The sequence below is a fragment of the Aspergillus brunneoviolaceus genome (assembly GCF_003184695.1).
Source record: "Aspergillus brunneoviolaceus CBS 621.78 unplaced genomic scaffold BO95scaffold_111, whole genome shotgun sequence".
NCBI lineage: Eukaryota > Fungi > Ascomycota > Eurotiomycetes > Eurotiales > Aspergillaceae > Aspergillus > Aspergillus brunneoviolaceus.
This window is the reverse complement of record NW_020290841.1, coordinates 62,389-87,244: the sequence shown is the minus strand read 5'-3', so window position 1 is coordinate 87,244 and position 24,856 is coordinate 62,389. Positions and strand designations below refer to the sequence as shown.

Below are 24,856 nucleotides of genomic sequence, written 5' to 3'. Positions count from 1 at the left end.
TCTTCAGGTGGCTATCGCAAAGTTTATCATTGCGATGGAGAAAGAGAAGAGAGGCGACTGGGGGAACAAGCCCCTTCTAAAATGACTCGAGGGACAAGGGACCTTCTGGCTGATAAGAATTGGTGGAAATCAACACGGGCTTCAATGGTGAAGCCAGACCCAGGGCTACGGCGTACACGGCCCACCAGTGAACCTCGAAGAGTCGAAACACACAATGTCGCGCATGGACAATGTCCGGATTGGGAGAGCAGTGCTCCAGCGCACACGTGGTTCCCTCGGCCGATCGCGGCGATCGATCCAAGAGGCCGCCCTCGAGGAGACACTGTGTGCCCTTGCACCTGCTGAGATGGCAGCGATCGGCACACTTAGAAAAAAGGTAGAAACTTTTATGCTTTTGTGTGCGCTCATAGGGCTGTTTCTACCATCTACACATATTCAATAGCATGGGAAACTTGTACACATTTTCATGATCTGGTTTCGAGTGGTTTCTCTGACCTGGAGTGAGAGCCCAAATTCAGGAGTGGCAACCCCAGGAAACCCCGCGAGTGCCGACTTTCAGGGGGAAAAAGGGAGTGGGAGGACTCCTGACCCAGCCAGCCAGAGCTGCCAGGTTGTCAAGGCAGGAATAATTAAGCAGCCTTGACATCATTTGGGCCGATTGGACTCATTGGAGGCAATCTATCTTTGAAACGCTTTCCGCGGTTTTCCTTTGGACCGGCAAACTTTAAACGAGACCAAGAAAAGTCTTTCCCGCATCCCGCAACTGTGTTTGTTATCGTTTCCCGAAACATGTCGCAGGCCAGATCGTTGACCCAAGCCCAACTACTCACTGGGTGATACAGTACCAGTCTGATGTCGCGTCTCTTGTTGCCAGCTCTTGAGCCGTCTGCAACAACCGAAGCACCAGATGAATCAGACTCCAAGTTATCCAGGGGACGGCGAAGGAGAGAAAAGAAGGAGGTCGGATCGATATCGGAGACCGGGAATAGGGCCCTCGGGGCTCGACCGGAGCGGGTCTAGCGCCAAGCTAGTATCCGATAGGCTGTCCACCGGAAGGCAAATAATACCACTATGGAGGTAATCTAAGTGCCCGCCTATGGCATAGCCTACGTTCACGGTTCCAGCTTTCAGCTTCCCTTCCTTATCACACGAGTCATATAGACATGAAAACCCCCACGGCGGCATCCCGACATCAAATCATCCAGACTGCACAAACTGGAAGGATGCAAACTCAAGTTCCTGTCGGCCTTGCTTGCTCCCCTCGGGACAATTTAGATTGAGGTTGCTCGTGTCGGTCGGTGCCACGGTCGAATTTGGTATTCTTACGTCCGAGGGCCGCCCTGGTGCCTGGCCCATCCCAAGGTTATGCAGGGATGCTGACCGTGGCGCTGCTGCAACTCTGTTTTTAAGCGGCCTTTCCATGGAGATCTTATCGCTCCCAATCAAGGCCGTCGGCGAGAAGCTCCCTCGCTGCATGCATCGATCAGTTGATCCGGAGGGGAGGACTTTGCTTATACTTTGCTACTGCTGATGCTGCTTACAGGGGTCTTAATCAATGCTCTTGCTTCTTTGTGCACCAGAACGTAAAACAAAACAACGCGATTCATCCCTGAACCGATATCGCATCGCTGCTCTGCAGTCAGTCAGCCCATACATCCCACATCGAAGCCAACCGCACACCTCAAGCACCGAGTCACTATGTCTGCCAAAGAACCAAGACATACATACCTTGGCGACATTCTTCTCCTCGCACTCTGATCACCCACCCCATCTTACCAGTCGGGTATATTCGACGAACCGAAAGGTTTATCAGATGCCAACGATTGATTGGCTGGTATCCAACGTCGAGGTTGACATTATCAGAAACCTATTGTCATGGCTGGGGCCAGTGAGGTGAGGCGCGTCAGTCCCGACTCCCGGCTTACCCCAAACTTTCCGCCCCACACCGCGTCCACTCCCGAGGACTCTTGCCTACCGAGTACCTTGGCAGAGGCAGATTCGCCAAATGCTTCCTGTTCAGATAGCAACGGGTGAAATGCCAAGATGGGGGTTGTAGATGGTGTATATGGATACATCCGAGTTGAATTCGATACTTGAGACATGAAGGAGTTGTGGTTCATGCGCAGAAGACTGGGCATAATGTCGAGTAGGGATCTCCATCTTAATGAGCGAGGCTCTGATCCACGGGGAGTGGATATTATTCTTCCAAGGTGGATACGGGATCAGCGCTCGCAGGTTGTTAAAGATTGATAATAAGAACTCAAGCAGTGCGCTGGTTTTTTGTGTATGTGCTGCTGGGGATCAGCGGTCATGTCCATGTCAGTCTTGCGAAGACGTAGTCGTAGATGGGGGTGGTTGAATGACTCGACTAGTTTGCTGGCTAATGCATGCATTGTTGCTGATTAAGCGGGCACAAATCGCTGCATTGAATTGGATACAACTATACGTACGGGCTTGGACTTCCGATGCAGCACCCACGACCTTTCCAGAAGCTGCACACCGTTTCTGAAGCTATGCACCCCCTAGAACCTTATTCAATGGAAAGCAACACACCGGCTCGGGCTTTGTTCGGAGAAGGAATACCGGCCAATGACCATATTCATCCTTTGCTCCGTGCTGAAGGATTCCGGGTGGAGCGACCTCGTGTGTACTGAAGAAAAGGGAGCATTAGGGTGGATGTAGGTTTTCCGGAAGTTTTCCGGCGCAAGAGCCTCACCATTCGTCTGGAATAGTGGTTGTTGAGCTAGTATGTAAGGCAGTTCAGGGTACGGTGCAGAGGGGACTCCGTGGAAGGGGGGGTGGGTGGAATGCGGCTGGTTCGGATACGAGGCGTGGGATGGCATGGTTCGGGAGGGGGGATATTGCTTCTCTCACGGTCCAATTTCGGGGCTATTACTCTGGCTTGAGTAAGGAGAAGAGTTTGTTATTTTATAGTCTATCGAATGGTTTGTAGCCTTGGGGTTGGCTTGACTTCTAATTTTTTCCGGTCGTTGGCGCAGATCCGATCTTGCTGGGTTACAGAGATGCTCGAAATATCGCACATGGATTTATCTTATCAGAGTAGAGGGGGCCTGAGATGAACTATGGCCTATATCTGCAGCTAATAGCTATAACCTCTAGTCATAGGAGGAACTGTGAACGTGTTTCTTCAACTGACCTGGTTATGACTCATCAGCCATATTGTGGCTGGTGAGTTCTTGGTTGTGGCGGTGCCAGGCGCTTCCCATGTACATGAGAGTTCTACTTAGTATGATCTCCAGTACAAGATTCTAACAATGTGGGTCCTGATTACCTAGCCCTTTAGATGTTCATCCTCTTTTGTAGCTTGAGTGCTTATGAGTTGCGTGGATCATGATACAATGTTTTTCTCAACAACATGTTCTTCGGTCCAAGCTTACTCACAAATTCCCCGAATCATGTGCGGATGACGTTGAGCATATCATTCTCAAATGACATGCAAAATATGCAAAATACTGACTACTGCGGCTGGAAATGCTGAAGGCAATTTATTGAGGCTCTCCACCACAGCCCTCTGCATTGCTCCTGAATAATTTCCGATAGCCATATCCTGCCGGGGGCATCAATCAAAGGTCTTGCATCCCTGAGAATCCGACCTGAGGCGTCTCTGAAGGCATCCCAAGTTGCTAACTGCCCCGCCAGAAGTAAAGAGAAGTGGTCTCAGATCCCGCCCCCTGCTATTAGTCTTACGCCTGCAGAGATGGAGCAAGTGAGCTTTTGCGTTGTAGATTCGAGTGTAAACTCACAGCTGTTGTTTGGAAAACCTTGATTTCTGAAGAGTTTGCATGACTACGTTAAGGCCCCAGAGTAGGTGGAACTACAACCGCGGCGCAATACTATACTTGACCGACTTGACGGTCGTCCAACAGTCCAACGCCTCTTCGCCCATGTCCCGACCGAAACCACTCTCCTTGACGCCACCGAACGGGGCGTTGGCGCTCAGCAGCGACCACGCATTGACCGTGACCTGGCCCGTCTCCAGGGCGGAGGTGACCCGATGCGCGCAGTTGATGTCGTTGGTGAACACCGCCGCACTCAGCCCGTGCAGCGAATCGTTGGCCAGGCGGATAGCGTCTTCCTCCGTGTCGAAGGGGGCGATACTCTGTTCTCACCGCGTTAGATCAGCCACCAGACACAAATTGCGACAGAAACTGAAAGACAGATTAGGAAAAGCGACAGAACCTACCGCAACCGGCCCAAAGATCTCCTCCTGCATGATCTTATCCGACTGCCCCACATCCGCGAACGCCGTGTTTTGCACGAAATACCCCTTCTCCCCGACTGGCTCCCCGCCGAACAACAACCGCCGACCCGAGCTCTTCCCCTCGGCGATGTACCCGAGGATCTTCTCGAACTGCGCCTTGCTGGCGACGGGACCCTTGGTGGTCGTCTCCTCCAGCGGGTCCCCGGTCACGGGCTGGTTCTCCGCCGCGGCCTGCGCGTAGGCTGCCAGGAACTGCTCGTAGATGGGCCGCTGGACGTAGATGCGCGACCCGGCGGCGCAGATCTGCCCGTTGTTGGCGGTGATGCCGATGCGCGTCCAGAGCAGCGCGTTGGCCAGGTCGCAGTCCGCGAAGACGAGACTCGGGCCCTTGCCGCCGAGTTCCAGCGACACTTGCTTGAGGTTGCTGGCGGCCGAGGCGCGGAGGATGGCGCGCCCCGCCGCGGTGGACCCGGTGAAGGAGAGTTTGCGGATGTGCGGGTGGTGGGAGAGCGCGGCACCCGCGGAGGGGCCGTCGCCTGGCACGATGTTGACCACTCCCGCGGGGAATCCGGCTTCGCGGATCAGTTGGGCCAGTTTGAGGGCGTTGAGCGGGGTCAGTTCGGAGGGTTTGATGATTAGGGTGTTGCCGGTGGCGAGAGCGGGGGCGAGTTTCCAGGCTGTTATCATTCTGGAAGCAGGTTTTTCAGTATGTGATTTCCAGGTTTTGGGGGGGATGTGGAGGGGAAAAGGGGATTGGATAAGGGGCATGGTCGTGACGAATGTCCTGCAATACAGTGCAGTGAAGAAGATCATCACACTTCACTCACAGTGGTCCATTCCAAGGTACGATGGCCGCACAGACCCCCAAGGGCTCGCGGAAAGTATAGGCCACGCCTCCCGGGATGTGCAGCGTCTTGCCGTCAATCTTGTCTGCCCACCCTGCGTAGTACCGGATGGTCGACACGGCTTGCGGCACATTCAGGCCCAAACTATCCGTGTACAGAATGCCGCCTTCCAGCGCCTCGATGGATGCGAATTCCTCTGCGTCCCGCTCGATCAGACTCGCCAGTTTGTGGAGCAGCGCGGCGCGCTCGGGCCCCGGGGTGGCTTTCCATGCGGGGAAGGCGGCCGTCGCTGCCTTGACTGCGCGGTCGATGTCCTCCGGGCTGGCTGCGGAGACGTCTGCGAGGGTCCCACCGGTGGTGGGATTCTCGACGGCCAGAGTGGCATTGTTGGCCGCGGGGGTGAATTCGTTGTTGATGAAGAGGGTGGTTGGGACTGTAGAAAGTCTGTCAGTGGTATGTCGAGGATGAGGAGTTAGTTGCGGGGTATATCAGCGGTACCTTCGATTTGACGGCCTTTGGAGCCGGTAAGTGTGATGGAAACCATTGTGCTGTAGGTCTGGCGAAGCAAGTATTTGAAGCAGACTTGGTGCAAGCTGTTGTGCTGGAGGATATACTTCTAATATAGCAGGCTACGGGGGAGCATAAGGCTGCCCCGCACCGATTCCGTGGGCATTCCGCACCTCGGAATGTGTTCCGACCGGAGATGCGGGGAACAACTGATCCGAATAGAGAGATAAGTCTCTGTCAGCTTTGCTCTTGATAACTCGAAACTCACTGCCGATCCGACTTATGCTGCTTAGTGATCGCTTCAGTGGTGATGACTGATATGTCTGATGGCGCACTTGTGACTCTTCGCCTTAGCAGGATGGCGCATCAACCTCATTTGGTCTCCTTGTTCTTGCAAACTTGCATAAGCGGACAACTATGATTTTCTCGAATTGGCTTCTAGGCCAATTGTTTCAGCCACCCAGATGATCCTGTCAGAGCTGTAATCCTCCGCCCGGGTCTGGCTGAATTGAGTTTGCCCTCAGTCTCTGTTCTGATCGCTGAGATGCCGCATGTCGTCATATTGCAATTCCAACGGGGTCGCACAGCATCCCATCATGACGTACAGCCACCGCCATTTGACAATCGTCTGCCGAAAGATCCGGCAAATTGACTGCCCAAGTTCTGCACCGCCCCTCAAAACATTGCCCATCTTAGGCATGGTGGACGTCTATCCCGAAAGTCGGTCAGCTTACCCTTCACCCCGGACCGAGATTGTCATCTGACCGTTCACCAAGGGGCATATTGCGCGAAGAGCCAATCTAACTCCTCCTCTGATCTGACCCCCATGCGGATCGGACATGGATTGTCCTCAGGGTCGATCCTCATTCGAGGGAAGACAGACTTGTCGGAGTGAATTGGGCCCATCAGGATCGTGCATGTTTGCGGCTTCATCACACGGCATCCCGTTACTCAGCAGGCAAAGGCATGCAGCGGTTGGGGGGAGGGCGGGTCGGATAAATTGATTGTGGTCGCTTGGAAGACATTCAAGAGTTAGAATAACAGCCAGACTAGACACCTATTCAATAATACTCGCAGGTCGACCAGGATTCATGTTTGGTTGGAGGACTTCGAGGGATCTCTGCGCATTGACACCATCAAGGACGGGACGGGATGGAGGCAGATGGCAGATATAAATAGGTCATGGGGGGCTGCAGAAGTAGTGTTGTGTTAGAGCGGACACTAGGCATCTTCAAGTTAATCGATTCTTCAACTTTACCACGCCATGTTGGTGCTTCTCCTGTTGCTATACCATTTCATTGCTAGCACTGTAGTTAGTGCCAAGCCCAATGGCACTCATTACTCCTATCACGAGCTGTGGATGCTGCAGAACCATTTCTGGCAGAACTTCCTCTATCCCACTAACCGGGGTCATATCGAAGCCAACGACTCCTCTATCTTCGCAGCCGATGTAGGTGCTATTGAGCTATTGTGCTTATTTCAGTTGCAATGGATCGTATTCCCAATCTATCTTTATACTTGGTCCTCCCCATCTCCACCAATAATGGGTAGCACGGCCAACCGTTGACGGCTGGTGGTTGCCCGTTCTGTACAGTATTTACTCAGTGCCGTCCCGCTTTTTCCCCCTTCCCCGCACAACTTCCACAGCTTCCACATCTCTCTAATCTCCTCCCCCATCGCAGGTCCAAGGCCGTGTTCACGCAACTCGCACCTTCGACGGTCGCGAACTCAACAACGAGTATATCTTCGGTCTCTTTTCTCAGCCCGACCACCCCGGGATCTTCGGGCCTCCTATCGCGTACAACATCACCCAGTTCGCGGCCACCGACAACACCGCTGCAGCCACCACCCTCATCACCTTTAACATCACCACCTTCCAGCTGGTGGTCCCCGCCGCGATTGACACCTGGTTGCAGTACGACTCCTCCGGCAAGATCACTCAGTATGACGCCGTCTTCCGCTGGCTGGATTATCTCTTCGTTCCTCTCATGCAGGCAGCGGGGAAGATGTTCCATCTGAACGATTCAGTCCAGATACAGAACAGAGTGGCTGCTCTGCTTGCAGACACCATCTGCCAGACACACCAGGACCACTGCCACGGGGCAAACCTACAGTACACCTCCAAGGAGGATTGTGTTGTGTTCTTGACCCAGAGCGTCCGCTTCGGCTTGCCATACGAGATGGGCCGGAACACCTTGCTGTGTCGCGAAGTGCACGACAACATGGTGCGATTCAATCCGCCCGTACATTGTCCCCACATTGGGCCCGGCGGGGGTGGGTATTGTGTCGACGACATGACCTACCAGCAGGTGGTGCTGGAGAAATACTTCCGACACTCGTGGGTGCCATACGGATATGCGGATCACAACCCCTGGGTGGCTGTAGGAGCACAATGACGGTCAGAACCGATGCAAGACTCACTCTAGAGAGAGAATGTCAGAGAGATTGTGCTGCGAACTTACCTGCTTTAGCCCCAAGACGGAGCATGACAGCTGGTTGACTAAGTGGTCACGGACCTGACTTGCTGCCTACGATACTGACGGCTAGCACATCTCACCGCGATTCCTCGACCCTGTGCGGTCGGATTCGAACCAATCGAGTCAAAATCCGGTCTCTCAAAGGGGATGCAACTGTGACAAGCGAGGGGGCACCTTCATCGCCACCAAGAATGCTCAGGGTCCGCTTGGCGGTCGTGAATGAAATTGTCGATCACGCGCAACACGATTTGGCCTTTTCCGCCCACCACATTGTAGCCCAGAAAATGGATGATTAGGCGCCCCGCGCTGGTAAGCACTGCTTGTCGCGGAGAATGATCGAGACGCCGCACGCCGTGTCAAACACGCATGGGCAATTGAAGTCCGGACCAGCTGTGAGCAGTAATCGACGGATTTGTGCTTTTCCGAAACCCCTCTCGCTTCATCGCTCCGAAGATGCCTAATGGGTCATGTTGGCGTGTGCGCATGCTAGTATCGGGCCAAGGTGCAATCAACACTGCAACTGCAGAATGCTAAGACCCACTGCGGACCCGTCGCCCTCCCCAGACGATGCTGTCGGCCAAGTTCGTGGAGAAGTTTTCAAGTTGCCCCAAGGCTGAGCAGTGTCTCTCCCACTTTTCTCCTACCATGTGTGGGGATTAAAACCTGAGTAAGGTGAGGTGAGCTGTGCTGAGCATGACTGGCCTGAAGCAGAAGATAGGCAACGGGTCCTGCCGCGGAGGTTTAGGTCGCGACAGCTTCAGGGCGGCCAAGCCGGACAAATACGGAGTTGAGCGGAACAGCTGGCTTCGGCCAATCTACGCTAAACGGCCAATCGGGTGATTTGCGCGCGACGTCCATCGTGGTCCGAGCCTACGCCTACTACCTACCTCAGTACTCACTCGACTCCTGCCAATGCTCTGCCTCCTGCTCCTCTTTCGCGTCTCGTATAGCCCTATGGATTCTCGTCGATAGTCTCTGTATGATCGGCCTTTCAGGGCGATACGTTCGCAATTATGCCATCCAAGCAGTGGACTAGCCACCCCCCCAACCGAAACAGGCCGTTCTTCGACGCCGCATCGGGCACTTGGTTCCTGCGCAAGACCAAGTCTCCGGGTCGAACCCCTTGCGAGGTTCTACGATCCAGTCGGTTACACAAATTGGTCACAGACGGACAACACGCGGAGTGTATACCACCAGCTAAAGCACCAGAGGAGAAGTGATCAGCGAGCGCATGGCGTCAAGGTCGAGACTGACACGACCAACGTGCCAAGCTACTTGGCCCCTGCGCGTGAATGCAGTCTAATCTCGGCGATGATAGTACCCAGTGCAGCTATCCAGTGAGATTTCGGCTTTGCCGTCGGATTTCTGTGTAGCTATCAGCACGCATCCACCATCCTTCACCCCCCTCCATCCTGACTGATTACCTCCGACACTACTGCTGCCCGGATTCTCCGCCAACCATGGGTCCACGTCCTTCACGGCAAGACTGCTCCCAAGCTCCGTAGTGGGATGCCGTTTAACTTCCGGTGCATCAGCCGAGCCGCTTACGACTCTATTCGTGCAGATCAGCGTGGCTAGTCACCAAGCAACACCACGGACTAGCGACCCAGAAAAGCCGGAGGAGAGGGGGCAGCGAGACAATTCTCTGAAGACGGGAGCTCTGTGCGTGATCAAATGTCTGACATGCATCCTAGTCCGGTTGGGAACTGGTGCTCTGTCTCCACCCCCTCGGTGGCCATCCTCCTGTACCACCCCCGGCACGACCAAACTTCCCCGGCGCAGGATTCAGATCGAACCTAAGAAGGTATTATCGGAGCCCTTGAGGCGCGTATCCGGTCCTAATACCCTATCAGCCTTCTACCCGTATTATTTTCTTCCAGTTCAGCCAGCCAGTCATTGAGAGAACCTCAACGAAGAACTCAGAGCTTATCTGCTTTCTTGTCGGATCACAGTTAGGCGTGCTAGGCTCATCACAAGAACAAATCACGATCATTGACGAACTGGATGGGGGTGTCCAGCTGCAGTAGCGGCCAAGAATGCCTAGTATCAATATCTGGTCGGAGTTGACGACGATAATCGTCGGCCAAGGCCTTGAGTTACAACAAGTATGATCCGAGAGGGGGTTGCAGGAAACTGATGCCGGTTCTAGACAGCGATATGACACTGTCCTCATGGCAAGCGATTATTGCCTCGCGGACAGACATTGCCCCGAGACCAGAGGCAGATGAATAGATATAAAGCTCCCAGACGGACCCGTCCATTGCTGTCAATCATCATCAGCTCAACTCCTTCTCTTCCTCATCACATCTTTACTCTCTCTAATAACAATGAAAGTAGCTGATACCCCTGACTCCGCCTCCACCATCAGCATGACGAACACAATCACCATCACCGTCGAGCAGGACGGCTACTACGATATCAACGGCTCGCGGCAGGAGCCTATTGTCAACCTCCAGCTGGTGACGGGCGCGTCCAAGCTGCGAAGGCAATTAAAAGAAAGCAACGAATTGATCATTTGCCCCGGTGTATACGATGGATTGTCCGCCCGAATTGCAATGAATCTTGGCTTCAAGGCCATGTACATGGTAACTTGGCTTCCCCCCCTCCTCCCCCCGGACTCGTGCTACAAATTCCCCAGTCCGGTCCCATAATTATCCCGGTGGACGCGCTGACGACCCGCTTTAGACCGGAGCCGGCACTACTGCCTCCCGGCTCGGACAGGCAGATCTGGGCCTAGCCCATCTGTACGAGATGCGAACCAACGCCGAGATGATAGCCAATCTGGATCCCTACGGGCCCCCACTCATTGCTGATATGGATACCGGATACGGAGGTAGGACAACCTCTTCTACTACCACCAGTAAAATCTCCACAAAACCGCAGAACTAACACAAATCTTGTCAGGCCCCCTGTTCGTCGCCAAATCCGTGCAGCAGTACATCCAAGCCGGCGTCGCCGGCTTTCATATCGAGGACCAAATCGCCAACAAGCGCTGCGGCCATTTGGCTGGCAAGCGCGTCGTCTCCCAGGAGGAGTGGCTGACGCGCCTGCGGGCGGCGAAGATCACCAAGGACCGGCTGCGCTCGGACATCGTGCTCATCGCCCGCACGGACGCCCTGCAGCAGCACGGCTACGACGAGTGCATCAAGCGCCTGAAAGCCGCGCGCGACCTGGGCTGCGACGTCGGCCTGCTCGAGGGGTTCACCTCCAAGGAGATGGCCCGCCAGGCGGTCAAGGACCTGGCCCCCTGGCCCCTGCTGCTGAACATGGTCGAGAACGGCGCCGGACCCGTCATCTCCACCGAGGAGGCCAAGGAGATGGGCTTCCGCATCATGATCTTTTCCTTCTGCTGCATCACCCCGGCCTACATGGGCATCAAGGCAGCGCTAGAGCGGTTGAAGAAGGACGGCGTCGTGGGACTGCCCGAGGGGATGGGCCCCAAGAAGTTGTTCGAGGTTTGTGGACTGATGGACGCGATGCGGATTGACACTGAGGCTGGTGGTGATGGGTTCTCCAATGGTGTCTAGACTTTAGTTCTCCTTTTTCTTTTGTGTGTCTCTGGCATATTGCTTTTCCGGTGTTATTTTGTTTCCCCCTACCCCGTTCATCTCCCCTTTTGGAGATCATTTTCTTTTCTTTTTCTCTTCTTACATATATTTCTTTTCTATCCTTGACGGATGTGCATGTGGGAATTTGTACCTAGAAGGTTCTGGGGCATCACGCACAGATACACCCCCCATCATATGGGATATATATTGTCGTCTGAAGCAAAATGAATACATTAAATGAAAAGAACAATGATCTGGACTGAGATGGTATCTAATTTCGTATCCTAAACGTTTTTCTTTCTTTCCCTTTTCTATCTTGTCTTCTCTTTCTTTTCTTCTTCCTCGATCCATGTCTCGCGATCCCCCCTCTATCCCACACTCTTAGCCTTTTGTTTCAGTGGAAAAAAAGGCATCGAACCTAGACTACGGCAGCGATCATCTTGAGATCATCACTATGCGAATAATGCGGATGGAGCGCTTCCCCGCCCAACGAGGCGGTTACCTTCCCTTACAGCCCCATTCTAGGGGGTGGTTGTGATGCAGCCTTGTAAGGAAACAGTGGGACTACCTTTTACGTACTACCATGCGCATGTATCCCGTGTCGATCATTGGACAGACCGCAGCTGAGGGGGGCTGATTATCTGGTGGACTATTGGGTGATCTTACCGGTTTCGAGACTCCTCGGGTGGAGGCGGAGTACAATACTGAGATTTGTTTTTTGGGTGGATGTTTGCTTTTTTCTTGATTCGCGGTGACTTGACCGAGGATCGACTAGCCGGATGCGGTGTTTATACGTGAAATCCTGGAAGGATGATTTGGTGTTTCTTTTTTCTTTACGCGAAGGCGTGGAAGGAGAAGAAGAAATTATCGAATGAGACGTTCATCACACGTGACACATACACATAATAACATCGGAAGTGGAAGTATGGAACATGAATGAGGCTGGAGATTGTGGATGATGGAGTGGTCGATGAAAAGAAAAGAAAAGAAAAAGAAAAAGAGGTAATCCGCCCAACGACGCTGGCTTCCTCAAGAAACACCCCAACTCAGGTCAAAGAAAAAAAAATATCGTAGGTCGGGAAAAACAGTAAAGAGTATCAATCATGAAGCGAAATCAAAACAATAAGTATGCAACCTCATGCCTGAATCGGCGAAAGCATCACGGTTCTCTTCCTCTTTCCCAGTAGTTGCACAGGACGGGGGGAATCTACTCCAACGACGTCTCCTGATGCACCACGATCCGCCACTCGCCGTCGGACCCCTGGCTCCACGTCGTCGACCCCGTGCCGTTGAAGTGGATCTTGCCGCGCAGCCGCGCGTTGATCTTGTAAGTGACCGTGCCCGCCATCAGGTCGATGATGAGGACGCGCACGTCCTTGAGCTCGTACTCCTCGAAGTGGTGGAAGGGCGGCTTCAGCGCCTCCGACAGGGACGGGTCCTTGCTCTGCAGCGTGAGGATGTCGCGCTTCGGGAAGAGGAAGTTGGCGTCGTCGTTGGACATCTTCTTGATCTCGGGGCCGGGGTCCGCCGACGTCAGCGCCGTCCAGAGGCGGCGTTCCATGGCCAGGAGGTCGTCGCGGATGCGTTCGTGGATTGGGGCCATTGTGGGCGGGTTTGTGTTCGGGTTGGCGGTGGTGGAGGAGGAGGAGGAGGAGGAGGAGGAGGAGGGCGGTGTTGGTTTTGAGGGTGAGTTTGAGCGTGGTTTTTTGGTTGTGGATGTAGTTTAGGAGAGAGGATTGGGGAAGAGATCTGATTGTTTGGTTAGTCTGTCGTTTCTCACTGTACTTTGAGAAGGGATGCGACGTACTGAGGTGGGCTCTCGATATCTCACCGCAACGCGCGCGTAGGTTTGTTTAGATGACGGGTATAGAGGGCAGATGTAACGTTGTCCGCAGTATAAAAGGAAAACAGAACCAGAAGGTTGAGATGCCAGGAACAAGATGGAAAGATGAGGGTCGAAGGGGGGGACAGCCTAGCGGTGACGTCATGGGCGTTGTACCCCACGTGGATGACGTCGCGACACTCTCTTTTCGTGTTCTGAGTATATGTAATTCCCCCCCTCCCCTCCCGGTCCCCGTGATGGCAGATGAAGACTCAGCCGTGTCATGTCATGCGATGACCGTCTGCCTCTTCGGTGGACCGTAATTTAGCGAGATCTGCGTTACCGGATGACGCAGGTGAGGATAGAGGATAGAGGGGTGGTGACGCAGTGGGGAAGACTGAGCGAGAACATGACTGCACGGGGTGACTTTGCAATGGGAAGGAGATGAAGTATGCAGTGCGATAGAAGATTATGGTTTAGATTTGGAACGCTGGTAGCTGAATGTACTCAAGTAGTTGTTGTTCTGGACTGTGGTTTGGCAGGTGTCAAATTGAGGGGAGAGGCTGGGATTCTTGGCGTTGCGCCATGGTGGTGTTGGTTGCACCGTATGCAATGGTTGTCATGTTTGCATGCATGGGTGCAAACAATGCATTTATCCAGGTCATGTGCCCATTCCCGTCCCACACAGAAAGATGTGTTATTGGTGCCTGAGGCACAACAACACGCCGCTATCTCAGCCTTTCAGCTTCATCTTCCACAGCTAACTACATCGTGCATAAACCCGTGACAGACCAGACTGCTTCATTCACAGATCTTTTTTATTCCCCCCAATCACTATCGAGATTACTTCTACAAGGCTACACAGAGACCTGCCCTGCCAGTTGCCAACACCTCAGGAAAGCAACCAGGGGAAAAAAGCATACCTTCCAACTACTGTGCACTCAATCACAAGCCAACAAAATCTTCCTAGGCTCTGAGTCACCCCGGCCACAGTCTCAATTACAATCCACTTTCAATCTTCAGACAAGCCGAGGAGTATCCGCATTGAACCGGTATACCAAAGCAGCTCGCAGACGCTGGGTCGGACACCGTGACAGCCTCAATAAGACTTTCGTGACGGCGGTTACCCAAGGGACAGTCTTCAGCCAGGTCTCCACCAATGGAACGAATTAGCATAATCTGGAAGGCGTTTAGTCGAGATGTGGGCCTCTAGCTTGGGCGCGGTGGCCGAGCTAGTCTCATCCCTCGGATTTCTAGGGACGGCTTATCTCTCGCCATGAGGGTGCGGGATCACAACACACCACAACCGATGAGACAAGCAGTACACGAATCTTCGCCATACCTTCGTCCACACCTCGGAGGACAATGGCCGTTGAGCAGCAATTTTGCTTCACTGAAATTCTGAAGGTGGTGGGATTGCATTGAGACAGGGAGTCATTGCAGACGGAGCATGCAGCCTGGTATGCTGTAGTAGATAAAGCACACCAAGGTAGCATTGGCAGAAGGCTTGCAATGCCCTCAATCAAAAAAAAGCCACCCGGCATTATCAACTTCGAAAAGTGGTCTGCCTAGTGCCCACTGCCAACCCCAACACCTGGTCACGGACCTTCCAGTAGCACTGGGTTGAGCGATTTTCAGCCATTGGCGACTAGGTCTGGATTTTTCCGGCTCATTGGCACTCGTCAGTCTCGGATGCCTTGGGAAGCTGGGAGGTGGTGTCCCCATCGCTGAAAAAAGCCTCAAATTTTTTTTTGCTTATCGTGGTTCCAGCTTTTCTCGGATGACAGTCACGTGCCCTGGCGACAAGAAGCTTTCGAGAAAGAATTCTTCGAAGCTTCCCCTCAACTCTTTTCCCCATCTACTCCGGTTGATTTATCCACTTCCCCGCCTTTTAGCTATCTTTTTGACTTCATCGCTGGCTGTCATGCAGGGAGCGGCCACCTCCGACGAAGACAAACGGTGATAGTCGCCTCTTCGTCGTGCTGGGTCTCTTGCCCTGCCTGGGAGGATGGAGAGTCAACAGGAGTCCGGTGGGCCGCCGATAACTGACCCTCCTTCTGAATGGAGGGCGAGGGCGCGATAAGAACCAGATAAATGAAGCTCCACCGCACAAGACGGGTGTCCTTATCGCCGATTCAATCCTCCTCAGTCTTGTGCTCTCATCTTATCACTGGCAGCCGTGCTATCATTCGGATGTCTCCGATCGGTTCCTGCGCTAGCTGTGAGCTCATCGATTGTACATGTCATCTTGTGCAGCATCATTGAATGACTCTCAGGTGTACACACGCCCGTTCACGCTGGGAGTTCGTTCTTGCTGGAGATCACCCAGCCATTTTCTGCAGCATTGCAATAGTGGAACCACGGAAAACAAACCGTGGCCGGGCTTGGCTGAATCACGTTAGAAGTGGGGATTCTTCAGCCAGAAGGCTGGTTCGGCATCAATACAACGACGATCATTGGCCTGCGGGATAAGCTGCTTCGACTGCCGATCGCTACTCCTAACTTATCAGCGCTGATCCTTCCTAATCAGCCAATCTATGGACAATGGATCCCAATTTTTCCTGCAGGTGGACTTGCTCATGGATCGGTGCTTGCCGACTGCTTCCCGATTGCTTTCCGCGCAAAGCCCAGAAAAATTCTCCCAATTGTGACTCTATATAAGAGCTGTCGCGCGACCTTTCACTGGAAAGAAAGTGTGCTCTCTCACATTTCCAAACGCGCACAAGATGCAGCTCCTCCAATCCGTCACCACGGGCCTCCTGCTCGCCGGCAGCTGCCTGTCTTCCCTGGCTACGGCTCGCTCTGTTCCTGTGCAGCAGCCCCGCGATGTTGCCGTGAGCCACACGCCGGCCAAGATCACCCCTAAGGTGTTCATCGTTTCGATGGTAAGCCCAGCAATCTCTAGCCCAGCATGACCCCAAGCTCACAAAGCCTGCAGTTCGCGCCCGAGGCCGAGATCTGGTGGGGTATCCCCGAGTTCGATCTGTTGGCTCACAACATCACCATCCCTGGCGCTTCTCCCGCCTTCCCCGATGTCCACTGCACGGCGGACTACACCATCTGCCAGCTCATCACTGGTGAATCCGAGATCAACGCTGCCATCACCGTCGCGTCGGTCGTCTTCAACCCCATGTTCGATCTGACCAAGACCTACTTCCTCGTCGCCGGTATTGCCGGCGTCAACCCCGAGCGCGCGAGCATCTGCGATGTGACCTTCGCCCGCTTTGCCATCCAGGTGGCTCTGCAGTACGAGATTGACATGCGCGAGATGCCTGCCAACGCCACCACGGGTTACTTCCCCCAGGGCGGCTACTACGCCGACCAGTACCCCACCAGCATCTACGGCACGGAGGTGTTCGAGGTCAACGACGAGCTGCGCAAGATCGCTGCCGGCTTCGCCCGCAACGCCACCCTGGCCGACAGCGACGATGCCAAGGCCTACCGCGCCAAGTACGCCACCGAGGACGGCCTCTACCAGGCCGGCACCCAGGGCCCCTCCGTCCGCCTGTGCGACGTGACCACCAGCGACGTCTACTTCAGCGGCCGCCTGCTGGGCGAGGCCTTCGACAACACCACCAAGATCTGGACCAACGGCACCGGTGAGTACTGCACCACCGCCCAGGAGGACAACGCCACCCTGGAGGCCCTCGTCCGTGCCTCGAAGCACAACCTCACCGACTTCTCCCGCATCATCGTCATGCGCACCGCCTCGGACTTCGACCGCCCCTACCCCGGCGAGACCGCCCGCTACAACCTGCTCTACTCCACCCAGGGTGCCTTCGAGCCCGCCGTCGAGAACCTGTACAACGCCGGTATCAAGATCGTTGAGGGTATCCTGGCGAACTGGAACAGCACCTTCGCCGCCGGCATCAAGCCCCGCAACTACCTCGGCGACATCTTCGGCACCCTCGGTGCTACCCCCGACTACGGTCCAGGCCGTGCCCAGGCCCTCGAGGAGGCCGGCGCCATCCTCAAGAAGCGCAGCATGGGCAAGCGCTTTGTCCGTTTGTAAAGACCTAGAAACGTTTACGATCATGTGTGCGGATGTAATGATAGATTAGAACAATATAATATTACACGTTAGTTTGTATGAGATCAATGTTTGTTCATTTGACTATCTTCGATCAATCCTTACTCTGGGGTAAGAGAAGGCTAGCTGTCGAGATGATTCGGTGTAGGAGGAATTAGCACTCCGATTCTTGCCCCCTCCGCGCGAAACAAAAGATAACATGCAGGTAATCGTAAATGCAAAACAAAAAATATCCAAAGTAGTTCTCGCCATCTGGAAGAGTATATGTCTCCCTCCATCGATTTCCAATGTAGCCCTCGCTAAGGAAAAGGAGCCATGTATTACCTTTATATTACCCCAGTACCGCCCGACCTCTTCACTTTATCTCTCGGTCACGATCACCAAGTGCCTGGAACTCCAATTCTGAGGTCCTCTATCAAGCACCGTCCTCCAGTACAATTATTCTCCGGTGCAATTTGACAAAGCGCCGGTCCAGAAGCTAAAAGACAACTGGAAGTTGCCCAAAGCGACATTTCTCAGTAGAACAGAAAATGCTGCTGTCTAGATGCACGTAAGGGATCACATAATATCAAGACGGTGGCGGCAAATGATACCATTAGTGGAGTCTGATCGTTGGATTGGATTTGACCCGACACCAATCGAATCGATTGACAGGTGAATGTTTTCTGCCGGATCCCAATCATGTCAAACCAGACGACCTGGGGCCAGTTTCGATCGTGGTAAAGAGACAAGGATTTGACAATGAGATCAGGGTTGCTTAGGTTGTGACCACGGATCAGCAAACACGGCTCGGGTTAGCCCAGGCTTCTTTCTACATCTGTAGGCACGGCACTTCCCGTCCCGCAGGACTATACTTGTAATTGCAAGCAGAGTGAGACCTCTCTCCATTATCTACATTTCTGTGGTCGAATAGAGTGTCTAGTGGGATAATAGAGTCTCTGAGGGTGTATGAGGCCTTGTGCCGACTTATTTCCGTGGTTCGCTGGCTCGGAGAGCAGGAGTCATCGACTTGGAACCGAGGCTCTGTTGTACATACAGCCACCAGCTTCGTTTGTTATAGCTTTGTAATGTCTGGCATCATACCGAAGTCCAGACAGGATGGAAAGGTATTATGCCATCAGAGGTTGTAGGCCCGTAGAATCTTGGTTTGGTCTACACGACGCATGTGACGGAACAAGTATGAGTACTCCGTACTTGGTAGACGGTGACTGTCAACATTAGATAATCAACCGATCATTGAGCCTGTTTACCCTGTATGTACTGTACACAAGATGTGTGCCGGTTCCCCGGGTCAAGTACCATTGCACTGGTCAACGTTTCTGACCGCTGACTAGATGATTCTCACAACTGACCAGCTGATCTGGGCTCTTTCAGTCTATCGGGTCAAGTCATAGGCAAAGTAGAGAGCGTCTCGAGTCAAACGGCTGGAAGCGGCACATTCAGGGCCCAAGAACTGCCGAAAACCCGGTACAGAGCGAGGGTCCACAGAGTACCTACAATGGTTCTAAGTGGGTCTTTCGTAGGTACGCAAGGGGGTCACTAGCTGCTGGTCCATGGACAGCCCAACTTCACAAAGAAGCTACAATCGACAAAAAATGTTGGGTCTAACAGCCGCGACAGTAAAGAGCTACGTCAATGCTGCTACTAAGGCATGGTCATACTGTAGTTGATTCGTAGCCGGATGCTCGCGAAAAGTGAAAATGATATAATCGAGAGATAGAACCAAGAAACAGTCCATAATTTTCGAGCTTCCGGTGCTGCCGACCTCGGCAAGTATCTAGTTGACTTTTATGCCTCCAATCATTCGCGAGATCCACGGTCATGTAGAAAGCCGGAAGAAGAATGCTAACGTCAAGTGACCCGACGGGCCGTACTTTGAAGATCTGAGTTGTATATTTAAGGCGCCGTCCCTCGGCTTCTACAGGTCAGTCCTCACAGCAACACTCTCCAGCACTCAGTATGTCTACCTGCTTATTCACGGATCCTTCCTATGGTTTTTGACCGATAGCCCGTCACGCCTCCGACAGAAGGCACCTACGCCACGAGCGCCCTTCGCAACAACGCCAAGGGCACTGATCTCGACAAGGAGGCTCTCGAGCGCTTTAAGATCCGCGAGATCTGCGAGGGATGGGGTAGCTACCGCGATGCCGCTGAGTCCGTTTTCCCTCCTTCCGAGCCCTGATCCTTGCATGAATTCTCCCTTAGACGGTGGCAACCCCAATGCCAAGCAGACATTGTATGGATACGGAGAAGGATTCAAAGCGCAGGCTTTACACTGGCTTCCACCCCACAATCTCGGTATGTAATGCGTTTTAGGGCTCTACCTGGCACTCAGCCAAAGATGAACCCTCAGTGATCTACACGAACTGCCGCTTCGACGTGCCAAAATACCCAATACTGGTGGATGATGACCACGCCCAGACGTCGAACTCATTTATAGGCTGATTAGGGCGCGAGGTTCGCCCGGTGTTTACCCGGCGTGGACCGAGTTTGTGGTGGTTAGGCTTACTTTAAGGCGCGGAAGTCGGCTTCATCTTGAGGTACGCGAGCGTAACCTGGTCTCATATGCATGCTGTTGAAATCAGGCTGTTGAAGCTGTAAGAATGGGTAGTTTTACTCACGCTGCAAAGACCATCCATCCCCAAAATGCGGGAAGTGCGGGGGTCTCGGCCCCACATTCGGGAAATCCGAGTGGTACTGGACGTTGAGCATAACTACAAAGCATGTACATGCCATACCAAGTGAATCCCACCCTGCTTCAGCATCAGATAACTCAATCGACTCCAGCGTCAAAATGCCGCCCTGGATTCTCCTCTCCTCCCTCCTCTTCACCGCCGCGCTCAGCACCAATGCACCCCCGCACACCCAACACCACCCATACACCAACCCCATCCTGCCCGGCTGGCACTCCGATCCAAGCTGCCTGTTCTCCCCCTCCCACAACAACACCTTTTTCTGCACGACCTCCTCCTTCCTGACCTTCCCAGGCTGTCCGATCTACGCCAGCCAGGACCTCCAGCACTGGACGCAGGCCAGCGCCGCCGTCCACCGCGCCAGCCAGCTCCCCGCCCTGCGCGACGACACCAACCAACAGACCCTCGGCCTCTTCGCCTCGACCCTACGCCTGCACAATGACACCTTCTACCTCCTGACCAGCTGGCTCGACTTCGACTCGCCCAGCACCCCGCAGTTCCTCCTCTTCACCACGACCGACCCCTACAACCGCACCGCCTGGTCGGACCCCCTGCCCATCGCGAACCCGACGGGCGCCATCGACCCGGATTTCTTCATCGACGCCGACGGCACGACGGTCATGGCCTACTCCGGCTCGCCCATCCGCGCCTCGATCGTCGATCTCGCCACCGGCGCCGCAAGCCCCCCGTTTCCCTTGTGGAACGGCACCGGGGCCAGCAGTCCCGAGGGGCCCCATCTGTACTGGAAGGACGGGTGGTACTACCTGTTGATCGCGGAGGGGGGCACGCAGCTCCACCACGCGGCCACGCTCGCTCGGTCCCGCGACTTGGCGGGTGGCAGCGGCAGCTGGGAGGCGAGTCCCCGCAACCCCCTCGTGAGTAACGCGCACACGGACGCGTATTTCCAGACGGTCGGGCATGCGGACTTGTTTGTGGACGCGCACAGGAACTGGTGGGGGGTGGCGTTGGCGACGCGCGGCGGGCCGCGCTTGTACAATGCCAGTGTGTATCCCATGGGCCGCGAGACGGTGCTGTTTCCGGTCCGGTGGGAGGAGGGCGGGTGGCCCGTCGCTGGGGGGAGGGTGGCCGGACGCATGGAGGGGCCGTTGCCGTCGGTGAGTTGTGGGGGGCTGGGGCAGGCCCTGGGGTTTGTGGGTGATGCCCGTGAGGTGGTGGAGTTCAAGCCGGGAAGTACCTTGCCGGCGGAGTGGGTGTTCTGGCGCGCGCCGGTCCGGCCGTGGGATTATGTGGTTAGTCCGCCTGAGAGACCGAATGTGTTGCGGTTGACGGCCAGTCGGGCCAACTTGACGGGCGACGAGGGGTTTCAGGCTACGGATGGATTGACGTTTGTGGCGCGGAGGCAGACGCATTCGTTGTTCCGGTTCGAGGTGGATGTCATGCTGGGTTTCGCTACCGGGTCCGAGCAGGAGGATGAGGTCGGCGTCACCGCGTTCTTGAATCAGGGGCAGCATGTTGACTTTGGGGTGTTTTATGGGGTGGAAGCAGGAGCTGCAGCGAAGGGAAATGCAACCGGGTTGTATCTGCGCTTGCGGACGACGGTGTCGGGGAAGACGGGATTTGAGGGCTGTGCACCTGAGACGGTGGTGGTGAAGGTTCCGGACAGCTGGGATATGGGAGATTCGGTGAGGCTTGCCATTCACACGGTGAATACTACGCATTTTGCGTTCAGTGCGGCACAGAAGGGGAAATCGAATGAGGGATTGGTGCTGGGGGTGGTGAATACTACAGTCATCAGTGGGGATGGGGCGGGAACTGGTGGGTTAATCGTTCTTATGATTCTGCTTTGTGGCTATTGACTGACGTGGTCTACCGTATAGGGGCCTTACTCGGGGTTTATGCGACGACCAATGGCGGACTGCATGCGATGGAGGCGTATATCAGTCGATGGGGGTATTTCGGAGAGGCACAAGAGATTGACTATGAGGAATTCATTCCTGCAGGAGATGAAGGGTGCTAGACCAGTGGCGCGTCATACGAAACTGGATCGTCCGAGGAAGATAGCCTTATGACGAGTCATTATGTTAGAATAGTTCATCAGCTTCCCTTCAGTGACTCTCACGACGGACGTACTCAGTCAGAGTCATCAGCAAATCGTAGCCCTGATCTCGTGGTCCACGCCTTCTTCCCCCTCCACCCATCTAATAGAACTAAGTGAACAGGAGCAACCGGAAACCACCCAAAAGAGCCCTAAAAGCAAACCCAGTATCCTACAACCAACCAACAAAGACCAAAAAGAGCCCCTCTCCTGTCTCCGACTCAATTCGACCTCAGCTCCTGCACCAACCCCACAACATCCACAAACCTCCTCGCCACGAAATCCCCAACCACCTTAGGAATATACCCCGGAAACCCCCGCACGATCTGCCCCAACGTCCCCCACGACTGCTCCCCCTCAGTATCATACGGCAGCGTCCCCGCCAGCCCCGTCGTGTTGAACGAAGCATACACCATCGGCACCTCCTCAAACGACACCCCCGCCCCAACAACCACCTCATCCAAGCCCTCCGCGCTCAGAAGCCTGGCATTCCCCACCGCCGCCATCGCCAGCGGCGCCCCGGCGTTGACCGCGTACGTCCGCGCCGCAGCGACATTGATCTCGTTCGATTCCCAGTACTCTGCTCCCGGGGTGTTTGCGTCGGGCATATCTAAGTCCATGGACTTGTTAGTTGGGGGTTGCGTAGCACCAGCATGTAAAATAAGCTCAACCTAGCCAGCGCTGAGGTTCATCTAGCGAAGGGACAGGGAAAGGGGAGAAACTAACAAGGCCACGAAGCGATATGCAACGTCTCCCTCTGCGCCTGGACATTAAACGTCATCGAGGGGTGGAAGTGCTCCCAGCACTCTAGCAGGCCCCAGCGACCGTACGGCGTCGCAATCACCTGCAATCCGTTGAGGGTCCCGTCCGACCAGAGGGTGCGCTCGCCGCCGGAGGGGCGGAGTTTGTGTCGTAGGAGTAGTGTCTCCCCGGACGGGGAGATCAGGGCCTGGGCCATGAAGATGTGGTTGGCGATGCGGTGGGAGAAGGCGGGGGCGATGTAGATGCCGTGGGTCTGGGCGGCGGTGAGGAGGCGGGTCCATTGCGGGCTAGGGATGGTCAGGGAGTTGGTGAGGTAGGAGGTGAGTTGGGCGGGGGTGATGCTGGTGTTGCTGGCGAGGCCTTTGGGGTAGCTGTTGTGTTTTGTGGGGTTAGTGGTGAATGGTGAAGGGGGATCAGGGCAAGAGGGTGCTCACCCTGGGAACCAGAGTTCGGGGAAGACGATCAGGTTGGCGCCGTTGGAGGCGGCCTCGGCGATGTAGTCCACTGCTTTGGCGACGGTGGCGTTCAGGTCGAAGGGGGTGTCCGTCCAATTCTTGTTCATCACTGGCAGGGGCCAGTTGGCGGGTGGGGCGCGCACTACCGCTACCGTGAGGTTGGTGTAGTCTTCCTGGTGGATGGCGGTGGCATGACAGGTGCTGAGGAAGCTGAGGGCAAGGAGGTGGAGGGCGCGCATTTTCATCTCTGAGGAGGTGTTATTAGGTTGAGTAGAGGAAGTTGTGTTGTCGATACATCAGCATAGAATCTGTACTTATACTTCCTCCCTTCCCTGACGGTGCTGTCCGATCTTGTCATTGTGTTTCTCCTGATATCTTGCTATCTGTACCGCCCTGATACCCAGGTAAACTGACAAGATAAGGATCATCGGCAACCCGGGGTTTCCGGGGTTTGTGATGTTTCCCTCACGCAGTTCAAATCCCGTGCCGATTTCGGGAGCTCTGGGACCTGAAGCTTCTGATAGTCACCCGAAGGGCCGCCTGATCTCACTCCCGGATTGTGGAGCCCTCAGATAAGCTTAACCAGTCTCTGAGTATTTTTCCGGGACGTACCATATTGAGGGAGGCATCAGGTGGCCTGGATAACCCTTCCGTGCTCCGGAGAACTTCTTTCTCGGCCCCTTCCCTTATCCCGCTTACACTTGGACTACGGGACCTTTTGGTGTAGCTGCTATTTGGACTTTTTCTTCGTCAGACCTGGCAGACTTCTGAGGGGGGGAAGGTCACTGTGGAATGGCGGGGTACTGTTAAATTCTGTCTTATTATACGTGCAAATAATTGCCCCACTTTAGCTAGCACCTGGCGCAAATGTGTATTTCACCGGTTATAAATAAATGTAGTATGCTTGGGGATTCGACTGGTGCCTAGGTAAAGCATATTTGTTCCTGATGGAATGCGGGATATGACCTACGTAGAACAATCGATTCCACCAACCAAAGGGTAGATTCTGAAGAAATGCTCTAACCCAAGCCACACTGATTCCTCAACAGCAACCCAGCCATTACTCACAGAGCATTCCATGTTCAAGATCTCAAGCAACACATCTGGGCTGGTACATTAGACTATAGATGACCTTGAACCAACCAAAGGCCGCCGGGTCGTACCACTGCATTTCCCGCTCACGAACCCCGGGCCGCGGGCTCGTGCATAAATCTCCCGTTTTAGGTTTTCTGCAGAACTCTGATACCCGAATCAGGCTTTCAACACCAATTAATCTTGCTTCGACAGTCTACCATGCGCTAGAAATGGATTTTCCTGCTGAGTTGCATCATCAGACTGCATATTTCCGGTTGATATGAGGTGTGCCAAGCCGCTTCTTATGGGGAGTCAGTCCAGGTGACAAGAGGTGCAGCCGTATCTCAAGGCTCGTGCCCTGAATC

At 54.5% G+C, this 24,856-nt stretch overlaps 8 protein-coding genes across 8 annotated transcripts; 4 read left to right on the top strand and 4 right to left on the bottom strand.

Moving 5' to 3' along the window:
• Positions 1 to 3,835: 3,835 nt before the first annotated feature.
• BO95DRAFT_469132 (putative aldehyde dehydrogenase) lies at positions 3,836 to 5,611 on the bottom strand (the record flags this gene model as incomplete). The annotated part of the gene is made up of 4 exons (XM_025589417.1): positions 3,836 to 4,120; positions 4,205 to 4,910; positions 5,050 to 5,500; positions 5,566 to 5,611. The coding sequence occupies 4 exons, from the start codon at positions 5,609 to 5,611 to the stop codon at positions 3,836 to 3,838; spliced, it is 1,488 nt and encodes a 495-aa protein (XP_025436617.1).
• Positions 5,612 to 6,838: 1,227 nt separating this feature from the next.
• Positions 6,839 to 8,274, top strand: BO95DRAFT_437015 (uncharacterized protein; the record flags this gene model as incomplete). The annotated part of the gene is made up of 3 exons (XM_025585257.1): positions 6,839 to 7,024; positions 7,257 to 7,955; positions 8,122 to 8,274. The coding sequence occupies 3 exons, from the start codon at positions 6,839 to 6,841 to the stop codon at positions 8,272 to 8,274; spliced, it is 1,038 nt and encodes a 345-aa protein (XP_025436616.1).
• Positions 8,275 to 10,378: 2,104 nt separating this feature from the next.
• On the top strand, positions 10,379 to 11,578 carry BO95DRAFT_376447 (isocitrate lyase/PEP mutase family protein; the record flags this gene model as incomplete). The annotated part of the gene is made up of 3 exons (XM_025583205.1): positions 10,379 to 10,636; positions 10,737 to 10,884; positions 10,956 to 11,578. The coding sequence occupies 3 exons, from the start codon at positions 10,379 to 10,381 to the stop codon at positions 11,576 to 11,578; spliced, it is 1,029 nt and encodes a 342-aa protein (XP_025436615.1).
• A 1,228-nt stretch (positions 11,579 to 12,806) lies between these two features.
• Positions 12,807 to 13,202, bottom strand: BO95DRAFT_376478 (nuclear transport factor 2 family protein; the record flags this gene model as incomplete). The annotated part of the gene is made up of 1 exon (XM_025583207.1): positions 12,807 to 13,202. The coding sequence occupies one exon, from the start codon at positions 13,200 to 13,202 to the stop codon at positions 12,807 to 12,809; it is 396 nt and encodes a 131-aa protein (XP_025436614.1).
• Positions 13,203 to 14,634: 1,432 nt separating this feature from the next.
• BO95DRAFT_30415 (uncharacterized protein) lies at positions 14,635 to 15,083 on the bottom strand. The gene has a single exon (XM_025581766.1). It carries the CDS (start codon positions 14,963 to 14,965, stop codon positions 14,675 to 14,677), a length of 291 nt encoding a protein of 96 aa, XP_025436613.1. The 5' UTR covers positions 14,966 to 15,083; the 3' UTR covers positions 14,635 to 14,674.
• Positions 15,084 to 16,147: 1,064 nt separating this feature from the next.
• BO95DRAFT_376416 (purine-nucleoside phosphorylase) lies at positions 16,148 to 17,433 on the top strand (the record flags this gene model as incomplete). The annotated part of the gene is made up of 2 exons (XM_025583202.1): positions 16,148 to 16,306; positions 16,360 to 17,433. The coding sequence occupies 2 exons, from the start codon at positions 16,148 to 16,150 to the stop codon at positions 17,431 to 17,433; spliced, it is 1,233 nt and encodes a 410-aa protein (XP_025436612.1).
• Positions 17,434 to 20,245: 2,812 nt separating this feature from the next.
• On the top strand, positions 20,246 to 22,122 carry BO95DRAFT_477483 (Arabinanase/levansucrase/invertase; the record flags this gene model as incomplete). The annotated part of the gene is made up of 2 exons (XM_025589987.1): positions 20,246 to 21,920; positions 21,983 to 22,122. The coding sequence occupies 2 exons, from the start codon at positions 20,246 to 20,248 to the stop codon at positions 22,120 to 22,122; spliced, it is 1,815 nt and encodes a 604-aa protein (XP_025436611.1).
• On the bottom strand, positions 22,106 to 23,731 carry BO95DRAFT_425539 (aliphatic nitrilase-like protein). Its single transcript, XM_025584714.1, has 3 exons — positions 23,397 to 23,731; positions 22,927 to 23,333; positions 22,106 to 22,810 (listed from the first exon to the last, which is right to left on the bottom strand). Exons 1-3 carry the CDS (start codon positions 23,660 to 23,662, stop codon positions 22,422 to 22,424), a joined length of 1,062 nt encoding a protein of 353 aa, XP_025436610.1. The 5' UTR covers positions 23,663 to 23,731; the 3' UTR covers positions 22,106 to 22,421.
• Positions 23,732 to 24,856: the final 1,125 nt, after the last annotated feature.

Excerpts from the sequence above, each read along its gene's own strand:
- BO95DRAFT_30415 (XM_025581766.1), bottom strand. The coding sequence starts at position 14,965 with ATGCCGGGTGGCTTTTTTTTGATTGAGGGCATTGCAAGCCTTCTGCCA.
- BO95DRAFT_425539 (XM_025584714.1), bottom strand. The coding sequence starts at position 23,662 with ATGAAAATGCGCGCCCTCCACCTCCTTGCCCTCAGCTTCCTCAGCACC. Across the intron at positions 23,334-23,396 it reads CCCGAACTCTGGTTCCCAGG|CTACCCCAAAGGCCTCGCCA; the intron begins GTGAGCACCCTC and ends AAAACACAACAG. Across the intron at positions 22,811-22,926 it reads GCATATCGCTTCGTGGCCTT|ATATGCCCGACGCAAACACC; the intron begins GTTAGTTTCTCC and ends CCATGGACTTAG.